Genomic DNA, 10,056 nt, shown 5'->3' with positions numbered 1-10,056 from the left:
GGAAAAATGGTCCGGATATCTTCAATAAGGTGGCCGAAAGCATGGTTGCTAACGCCGTTCCTCTTCAAGACCCAAGCCACCACCATACTGTCCCCTCCAAAATAACCGTTAGATACAGGATTTGTGCCCTGTGTCAACCCAAAGTCAAGCAATGCTTGAAAAAAACAAAAAGAATTGCTTTTGTAATACAATCCAGAAAGCTGAAAACTAATCAAAATTGAGCCAAAAGCACATTTATCTTCTCAAAATATTACCTTCAAAAAAAAGTGGAATGTGAAAAAAAAAAAAAAAAAAAAAAGAAGAAGAAGAAGAAGAAGAAGAAAAAGAAGATGTGGAGGATTTGATCAGAATGGATTTATTTAAATGAATTATAAGTTGGTATCTTCCTTAGAGCTCACAGATTGAAACGAAAATGCAATATGATTATGATATTGTGCTAATTTCTCAACCGTATTATCATGCTCTAAAGAATGATATTATAGCGATGATAAATTTTCAAAAAAAAAATAAAAAAAAATATCAAGAATGCAGTTGACAAAAACTGTATGCTGCTGTAGTGGTGTGCTATCAATGTTATGACCATTGTCTTTAATTGTATTTTGTAGCTGCTGTCTCATGAAAGTGTTTTCACCTATTAGAAGGCGATGCGTGGCACCTTGTTGAATCAAATGATTTGGCACACATTTGGCACTTCCTTAGCCAGTTGGGCAGGCTGATCATTCTGTGTTTCTATAACCAAAACTTTAGTTAGGGAAGAATAAAAGAAGCAATTTTATTTATTTATTTATTTATTTTGGTATGTCCGTATGTAGATGAGGATTATATTAAACTGTTAGAATTTCACAGCTTAAGGGAAGGACTCACAGGTCCCACCTACTCGGGCAGCCTCAAATGTGAAACCTACTCACCTGAAACAAGTGAGTCTTGCAACTCACATTTTCTTACTCTGGCCAAATTTCTGTATTATTCAAATGGCTTAATATCAGAAGATCACATTTTAGGGGATAGAACTAGGAAGTAAGTTTTTCTGTTTTAGCAAAACATACCAAATATATCTACAGGGAATAAAGCTTCAGAAAAACTGTGTCCTATTCTTGTTGTTAATACGACTCCAAGATTTTTCAAACATTTGACATCTGATTTTGCCGTCCTCCCCATGCGAACAAAAGAATAGTCTTGCATTAGAATGAGAACAATCTGAGTGCCCAACATGAAGTACATCGAACGCTAGTATGTTGAATATACGCAATGTAACGACCTAGTGAAAAGCGCTAGCCACATCTGCGCTATCACTCAAAAAAGACTAAGTCAATTTTAAGCACCCCTAAAAATTCTTTATAAATCTCAGTTTTACCTAGTAACTAGACAATGTGAGACTTAGCACTCATGACTATCTCTTATAAACTACTTACTCTATGTGAGCTATTCATCTCTTCCCAATATGGGACCGGTGTGTTACACAACCTTTCAGTTTTACAGCAGAAAGAAGAATGGTCAGAACATGCATAAGTTGCAACATGAAGGGAAGGTAGAGAGCTGTAAGGTCATTTCAATACAAACTGCTGAACTATGAAATCTCCTGATGCTATTTTGAACGACCTCACAAAGATTTCTTCTACTCAGCTCGATCTCCTTCTTGCCTCCCTCATCGCTTTCCTTCTTGCTCGCCTTGCAGCAACATCAGCTTCGACTTTTTCCATTATGGTATTAAAACCAGGAATTGTCTGCTCCATTTTGCGGTAAACTCGGGTGCTAAGGTAGATGAAAAGATTTAACAATCGCTGCAAGAAAAAAGTTTTTTTTTTTTTTTTTTCAAGATTAATGATCAGGAACTTTATTTTAGGCTTTGCTATTTTAAAGTTGAACATAACCATATAGCATCAGCAGGCTAAAAGAACTAATCCAAAACCTGGAGTAGGAAGCTCTCACCTTGACATCCTCATTCCAATGTCTGATGTATGGAGGACCCGTTGTGTATGAACCAAGAGGTTCACGATACCACTCCCCACGATATGTTATCTGATCCATTGCTTGTTCTATACTTAAAACCTCCCATGGCCTTAATCCAGGGATGATTTTAGCCAATTGGTATCTGCCAGACGAGCAAATAAAACATCAGTTTGATGACCAGCTCTAGACATGCAATACTATTTCAAATGAACACGTGATAACAGAACACTGATCCTCCACAATTAAAGGCATCCTCATCATCAAACAACTTATTTCCAATTCTTTTTACTAATTTTCCTCCAATAATTGGCTAATTATGACTTACATAAATCCCTAATTAAGAAAAGCATTAACCCCTATATCTCCAACCTGCCTCTCTTTCCTTTAACAGAAGATAAGAAAATCCTTTTCTAGAGGAAGGAACGGAAGTTGCTTTCTCTGAGGAATGATGTACTATTAATTTTACACCAGTTGGATGTAAAAGAGACAAGAAAATGTGAAATATCAGCTGCATAGACATACCTAAGATCTTTTGGTATGTACTTGTTTGGCATGTGATCCTCTCCCAAAAGTGTGGTCAGTTCAGAACCACTAGCCCAAAGGAATAGGGCATGAGTAGGAATTTTAACCCCTGGCCAAACACCGCCATTAGCTTCCAGTACTGCTAGATCACGTCTCTTACTCTCTATAGCCTCGTCTTGGAGCTGCTTATAGGTTTTCTTCTCATGTCCCTTGAGAGGAACCCAAGGAGGTATACCTTTTTGTAGTTTGTGAAGAAAAGCTGTTGCAGCAGCACCGAGTCTAACTGGAGATCACCAAATAGTAAGCCAACAATCCATAAGCAACAGTATATAAAGCTGTAAACCCAATTTAATCAATGGAAACATCTTTCAGGGTTGGCCCATCCAAATAACTTTTCATGGCCTATTTCAGTGTCACGATTAAAGAAGAAACAGTAGTTAAATGTTCTATGTAATTTCACATGATTAACCTTTTTCTCAACCTCCAAAATCTCCCCATTCAACCTCACATAAAAAGAATGTGGTATCTGAATTTTTCTTTTCATTATGACTCCACTTACGAATTTCATGACATCTCCTAAGAGAAATCGTAAAGCAACTCGAAGAAATTTGATGGATCTATTAATCATGGTAGTTTAACCAGAAATAGTAGCCCTCCACAAATCATTTTCTTCCTTCCATGATCATTTGCTAATTCTAGAGATATAGTCCAAGCAAAGGAACAACCGGTCAAGATCATTGCCATTATCAAACATAGGCACCATCTTTTCTTAATAAATTAGCAAACCATAAGATCATTGCCAGTACCAAGTGGGCGATTACTGAGAGATAAATGACAAAGAAAAAGATAGAAGCTTAACAAACCTTCCCAAGTGGCAATCGCAGGTTCCAAGCCATAAACCATGTGTATTGGTGCCCATTCATCCATGTCGTCACCCCAAATGAAAGTGTCCTTATCAATAATCCCACCACCCCAAGCTGTTTTAAGCTGTATTAGCTCAGAAGGTCCCCTTGTTCGACCCATTCGATCCTTGTAGTAAAATCCACCACCTCTCATGATAACTTCACCAACAACAACATAAGTGTGAACAAAACATACAAAACAGGAATCCACCCAATTACCCAAAAACCGAAATCGTATGATAACAACATTCTAAGCAAGACTATCACATTTATGCACCAAATCTCCAATGTACATTTATATCATTCTGACATGACACGTTCGGACATAACTTAGGGTTCATTTTGTTTAGTGGTTCATGGAAATGCAATTATACTTTGGTAAGATCGGGGTTCGACTTTTGAACGTGAACTTTTTTTCATGTTTTCAATCCGTCATTTTTATAGAATCATTCTAGTTTTCTACTGATTTTGAAACGAACTTTTAACCTGCTAAATAGCCCGGCAAACCATTCTTAATCCACAAAATACGAGACCAATTATGTTATGTTATATCAATAGTATACAAACTTACAATCATAGTACCGCTTTTCGAGGCGTTTGTACCCAATAGCCTGAGCAACATCGATGGGCCGGCCGGGAGGGTAGGGCCTCTGACGAAAACCCCAAAGCCCGAAGAAGAACTGCCTCGCAAAGTCCCAAAACTTGTCGTCCGACTCCTTCCTCGTCTTGATCGCCTTCCTCGGCATAGGCCTGCCGTCCAACCCCGGCACGTGCGGCAGCGCCTGCCACAGCTTCTTGTCCTCCTTGCGGAACGGCGTGTCGTTCTCCTTCAGCTCCAGCTCGTTGATCTTATCGGCTATCTCCTCGGCCCGGGCCAGAAACTGCACCACCGGGCTGGCCTGGAACCGGGCCCAGAACTCCTCGTTCTCTCTAATCTCCTCCTGTGTCGGGTTCTCCTTCTTCTCGACTAACGGGTCCTCGTTCAGGATCTTCTCCACCTCTGGGGTGTGTCGGTAATCGGGGAGGTTCTCACATTCCCAGAAAAACTGGTCCAGCATTTTTCGGTACGGGCCGGGTTCGTCTGGGTTTGGGTCACCGGGTTTTTTGGGTTTAGGTTTTGGGTTTCTCCGGAAGGGGTTTGAGAAGCTTATTGCTGCAAAACTTGTGTGGGTTTTGGGCGAGAAAGAGTCGTGGAATGAGAGGAGGTTGATGGGTGCGATGGGGTTTGGGGGTTTGTTGAACCAGTGGTCAAAGGGGTTGAAGTTTATTGATGCCATGTCGGTGAGAGAGACACAGAGAGAGAGAGAGAGAGAGAGAGAGTTAGGGTTTTAGGATAGGAAAATGGAGGAGGGTCACAGAAGGTTGGAGAAATGGAGGAAGACGATGGGTACTGAGCTTACTTGGTGAAGTAGATGGATAGAGGATTTGAGAGAAGACCGAAAGAGAACTATTGGGCTTAATCTGTTATGTAATCGTAGATTCGTAGGCCAGAAGCAATGCCCATTGGGCTAATAACTCAAGAGGCTTATCAAAAAATTATATTCCAACTTTTAGAGAGAAATAAATAATAATAATAAAAAAAAAATTATTTTTTTATTAAAAAAAAAAAAGAATTGGGTGAGGGGGAGAAGAAGAAGAAGAAGTTTGACTTTGATGAAAAAAGGGTGATTACTTTGATAAACTATGGGAGTAAGAAGAGCTCACCCTTGAGTTAGCTTATGTTCCCTCTAATTTGTGGCTTATATTTTTTCACACTAGCTAAATGAAATTTAAAGGCTCAAAATAATGAAATACTACTAAAAACTTAATGCATAAAGACTAAAAACTAAAAGCCGCTTTTTTTTTTCTTTTTAAAAATTAAAAAATAACTTTTGACTCAAAGCTTTTATACAATATAAAGAATAAAAACTTTATAAAAATATATTTAATTCTCATAGATGACATTTCACCAATTTTTTTAAGCTGTGAAAAAAAAAAAAAAAAAAAAACTGAATTTTGTAATTTTAGAATATAGAAATTGTACTGTATCCTTATCCGGCATTTCACCTATTCCGGACATCAAATAGTTAGGTGCATCATTAACAAATTGAAAATGTCCTGAAAAAGCAAGCAAAAAAAAGAAGGGAAAAAGAAAAAAGTAATAAAGTCAATCACAGAACAAAAGGTTGGCCACATTAAAAGCATCAAAAGGGACGGGGAATTCTAATCGCTCCAAATTCAGTCGTTCACAACACACAGACAAGGGAGCTTATCAGCCTCTCTCGGACACAAATGGCTGCTTCTCCCAGACTATTCACCATTCTTGTTCTCGCAAATGTATTGCTCTCCTTCACTACCCCGGCAGCTTATTCTCGTACTTCCGACAACGTCACGGTGTCGCTGTACTACGAAACTCTCTGTCCCTACTGTGCCAATTTCATAGTCAACTATCTTGTTAAGATATTTCGGAACGGTCTCATCTCCGTCGTCAATCTCAGGATGCTCCCGTGGGGCAACGCCTGGATCCAATCCAACGGCACCTTCCTTTGTCAGGTCACATCTTAATCTTAATCTTATGGTCTGTTTGGGTTTTGACATGATTTTAAAATAGTCCGATTTAAAAATAGTTATTTTTAAAAATGTAGTTAAGTATTTGGTAAAATTGTATTTTGACTTTTAAAATTGCAAGTTAGCCTTTTAAAATACTACTTTTTCAAAAAAAGCACATCATTACCCGCGATTTGAATAAACACTTTTTTGCGTTTTCAAATCACAATTTTTTTAAAAACATAATTTTTAAACAGTTCAATTTTTACGATTTGGTTTAAAATCGCATTTTTTCTCTACGAAATCGCAATCCCAAACGCACCCTTAATCTTCATCATCATCATTATCTTGAGATTTGTTTAGTGACAGCATTTTTAACCAGTATAATTCACTCAATTTATCTAGTATGATCAGGATCTTTTATACAACAAACCGGTAAAATTTGACGCATAAATTTAATTGTTTAATGGTTAATATTAACATTATAAGTATTGTAACGTCTGTTTGTAAAAAATTTATTTTTAAATTTTGCCGTGTTAGTTATGTTATGGTCTTCTCTCATTGCGTCATTTTAGGTTTGTTGCTTTGAAATCAACGTAATTTTTTTTTTTTAATAATGCTTATTTATCACAGAAATTTCACATCTATTAATGTAATGGGTATAAAATAACTTTTCATGTCAATTTTTTTTTTTTTTTTTTAAAAAAAAAAGTCATTTATATATATATAATAAATGAATGTGAAAAAGGAACTTATCGCCAATCACATGATTTCTGGTGTTCAAATTTTTATTTTTTGGTGACTCATATATATACAACGACGTATTACACGATTTGGACGTCTTGTTTTTCTTTTGAGATCTTAAAATATAGTTTAATTTTATAAAAGAATTTATTCTTATAACTTCTCATCTTATATTAATTTTTTTAAGAAAAAATTATTAATAATCATGTCATCTCTAAAATAAAAATATTTTTTTTCCATTAATGATAACGTTATTGTGATTTTAAATTAAGATGTCTATTTTGGGGAAGAAATTTTTGTGCATGTATATTTAGTGGGCCCAAAATTTTTGTACATGTACATTATTGAAGAAATGAACACTAAGAGCCCAATCACAATGGCCTTAAATGTCTAGGGCCCACAAGAGCCAGCATGCTTGTTTAACGATTTTACCGTATTTTAATTGTTAACAATTCGACAACAAATATGAAAGAACTCTTATAATATTTATGTGTTGAATAGATATTGGACAGACCACCTCTGCTTTGACAGATAGACCACATATAAGGTTCTCTCATATTTATTGTCCGGGTCGATAATAAGATGCTACTAATTTATGAGAAGAAAAAAGATATTCATAATGCATGCACTGAAATTAGATTTATTGTAACCCAAAAAGTGATTTATTTGGGTTAATTTTCATTTTTACCATATTGCAGCATGGATCAGATGAATGCTTGCTGAATACAATTGAAGCCTGCACTATTACTATCTATCCCGATGTGGTAAGCTCCTGTCATATTTTCAATATTCAACCCGGGTTGAAGAAAATTTCTTAAATTTAATCTATTAAACTGACATTTGTTCTTTAAAATGCATATGAAAATTACATGCTCGGTTAAAAATACATGTAAAAATCACATGTTCCAAGGTGAGCTTATCATTTTCTAAAAATATATATATATATTTATCTGTTTTCATAGTTGTCACTCGTTACGTTTGTTAAAATTTTCTTCTTTTTTCTTCTTTTTTCTTCTTCTTCTTCTTCTTCTTTTTTTTTTTTTTTTAATTAATGTTTTTCAAAATAAAAACTTAAACAAATCATCATATAAAATACTTAAAATTATTTTCATTTTTATATCACATCATAAAAAGTTTTCAAACGAAAATCAAAAAAATCCTCTTAAACACATTAACAAACATACCCGATCAGTGTGCTCAATAACTTTGTAATGAACATCTTTCTTGTACAAAAAATTGAGTCGGAAAAAAAATTTCCTCTATTAAATTGCCACATGTAGGGTACGTTTGAATTAAAAATGCACAAGCGAAGAGAGAATCACATATTTTAAAAATAGACATTAATAATTTAATAGACTAAATTAAAAAAATAATAAAAATAAATAAATTGAGCACGATGCAGGTCCGGCATTTTAGATTTATCCAGTGCGTTGAGGGTCTGGCTTTGGAGGGCAAGCACAGTGAGTGGATCAATTGCTTTGAGAAGACAGGATTGGGTACAGTCCCTATCGATTGCTACAACACTGGCTACGGCAACGTGGTTAGTTTCACTTGCAAGTATATATAGCCTATTTGGTCCAATGCCTGAATGCCATGTGCCCTCTTCATCAATATTTCTCGTGTGTTTTTTCTTGTCATATTCTGATATTGATAACACAGATTGAACAAAAATACGCCAAGGAAACTGCTCAGCTTAATCCAAATCATAGATTTGTACCATGGGTTGTTGTGAATAATCAACCCCTCCAAGAGGTTTGTCCGTCGGTCCATCGTCTTTTGTTTTACGTACATTTTAAATACATGTCAATTGAATAGGCTGGATTGAAAGTTTCGATTTCCTTCATCGCCACACTTTGCTTAACAATATTTTTCTTGACGTAGGACTATGGAAATTTTATGACATATATTTGCAAGGCTTACAAAGGCAAGCCTAAACCTGAGGCCTGCAGATCACTACTTTCACCGTCGACTGAGAAAGCAAATTCTGTCCACCCAGTTTGCTATGTAGATGATGAAGCAAGAAATTTGACATCATTAACAACAGCAGAGAAGATCCCAAGATCAGCGAAAGCTTCTGGGACAAGCCACTGATGAAGATGGAGATTTCAGTATTATTATTATTCATGATTCGTATAATTCTAAATTAATACAAAGCTTTCAAACTCAATTTCTAGAATTTTTTTTGGGCTCTTCAAATGAATTCGATCCATAAGTCAGGTTCGGTTGGTGTTCGGCCTTGGTAATCATGCCTAGCTTGCATGTTCTTTACCTACGTTCATTAATTCCAAATAATTGACACAATAAATACCTAACTTTTCAATGATCAAGATCTAGTTTTAAGTGTTTTATAAAAAAAAGATAACAAAATTAAATTTTTTCCACTAAAAAAACTACAGCCTAATTCGTTTGTTTTTACCCAGAATATGATACTCTTTATTTTAAATGGCTTAAATCATATTTTATATCATTTAACGGTATATATAATGTTACATTATTTAAAAAATTTAAATGGCATAGTAATGTAGACAATATATACTTTAAAAAAAAATTAAAACGGCATAGTAATGTGGACAATATATACTTTAAATGCTGTGAAATATAATATGGACTAAGAAATGATTCAATTTTACCCAACCTTCTGGCAATAATTGATGCAATAAATACCTAGTCATAGAAATTTGGACATAGTGTAGATTAAGAAGTAACAAAAATAAGGTTAAATTTTAAACTTTTTCACATGATCTTATGTCCAACTTCGTATATAAATTGGCTCAAAAAATAAAAAAACAAGAAACAAATTAATTAGAAACATGTTACGTATACATCACTTGTAAATTTTTTATATATTATTTTTTAAATCAATTATTATATCTATAAGACTGACATATAAATTTTTATGAATTCTATAAATTTAATGATTAATTTAAGAAATAGGTGCGCAAAAATCATATGCTTGGTATTCTACTGTTGTGTGGCTTGAGACAAAAGATCTTTTTCCTTTTTGAAATGATGAAAAAATCTTGTGGGTTGTCAATTGTCATCTTCTGTAAAGGGGCTACGAAAGGGATCTGACCAAGCTATGAGTAGTTTGACAGAATCTTAGACTAAATGATATCAAGCCTTATTCCCTTCATGATGACCCAGTCCAGTACAAATGTAAAAGAGGTTAAAATGATCAGACTCCCTAATTAATTTGTGTTGAATTTGTGTTGAATTATTCAGTTGGAACAAAATGAATTTCCCAATGCATTTTGGGTTCACTCGGAAATGTTAGTATATATTTTAGGCAAATGGGAAAATTAGGAAGAAGACCATGGAAGCTGTGTATGATCATGTGCAGCAGAGAATGGTTCAGTTCAATCATTATGAGGGAATTGAAGAGCCTATGGAGGGTGGCAGTTGTGGCATTGAT

At 35.0% G+C, this 10,056-nt stretch overlaps 2 protein-coding genes across 2 annotated transcripts; one reads left to right on the top strand and one right to left on the bottom strand.

Moving 5' to 3' along the window:
- Positions 1-1,159: 1,159 nt before the first annotated feature.
- Positions 1,160-4,826, bottom strand: LOC133873547 (protein TIC 56, chloroplastic). The gene is made up of 5 exons (XM_062311265.1): positions 3,946-4,826; positions 3,336-3,533; positions 2,473-2,755; positions 1,930-2,092; positions 1,160-1,781 (listed from the first exon to the last, which is right to left on the bottom strand). Exons 1-5 carry the CDS (start codon positions 4,649-4,651, stop codon positions 1,620-1,622), a joined length of 1,512 nt encoding a protein of 503 aa, XP_062167249.1. The 5' UTR covers positions 4,652-4,826; the 3' UTR covers positions 1,160-1,619.
- A 733-nt stretch (positions 4,827-5,559) lies between these two features.
- Positions 5,560-8,820, top strand: LOC133873867 (gamma-interferon-responsive lysosomal thiol protein-like). Its single transcript, XM_062311648.1, has 5 exons — positions 5,560-5,906; positions 7,343-7,408; positions 8,047-8,184; positions 8,304-8,396; positions 8,526-8,820. The coding sequence occupies exons 1-5, from the start codon at positions 5,646-5,648 to the stop codon at positions 8,733-8,735; spliced, it is 768 nt and encodes a 255-aa protein (XP_062167632.1). The 5' UTR covers positions 5,560-5,645; the 3' UTR covers positions 8,736-8,820.
- The last annotated feature ends 1,236 nt before the right edge of the window (positions 8,821-10,056 follow it).

The sequence above is a fragment of the Alnus glutinosa genome, chromosome 7, assembly GCF_958979055.1.
Source record: "Alnus glutinosa chromosome 7, dhAlnGlut1.1, whole genome shotgun sequence".
Taxonomy (NCBI): Eukaryota; Viridiplantae; Streptophyta; class Magnoliopsida; order Fagales; family Betulaceae; genus Alnus; species Alnus glutinosa.
The sequence above is the reverse complement of the archived record's forward strand: the minus strand, read 5'-3'. Positions and strand labels throughout refer to the sequence as shown.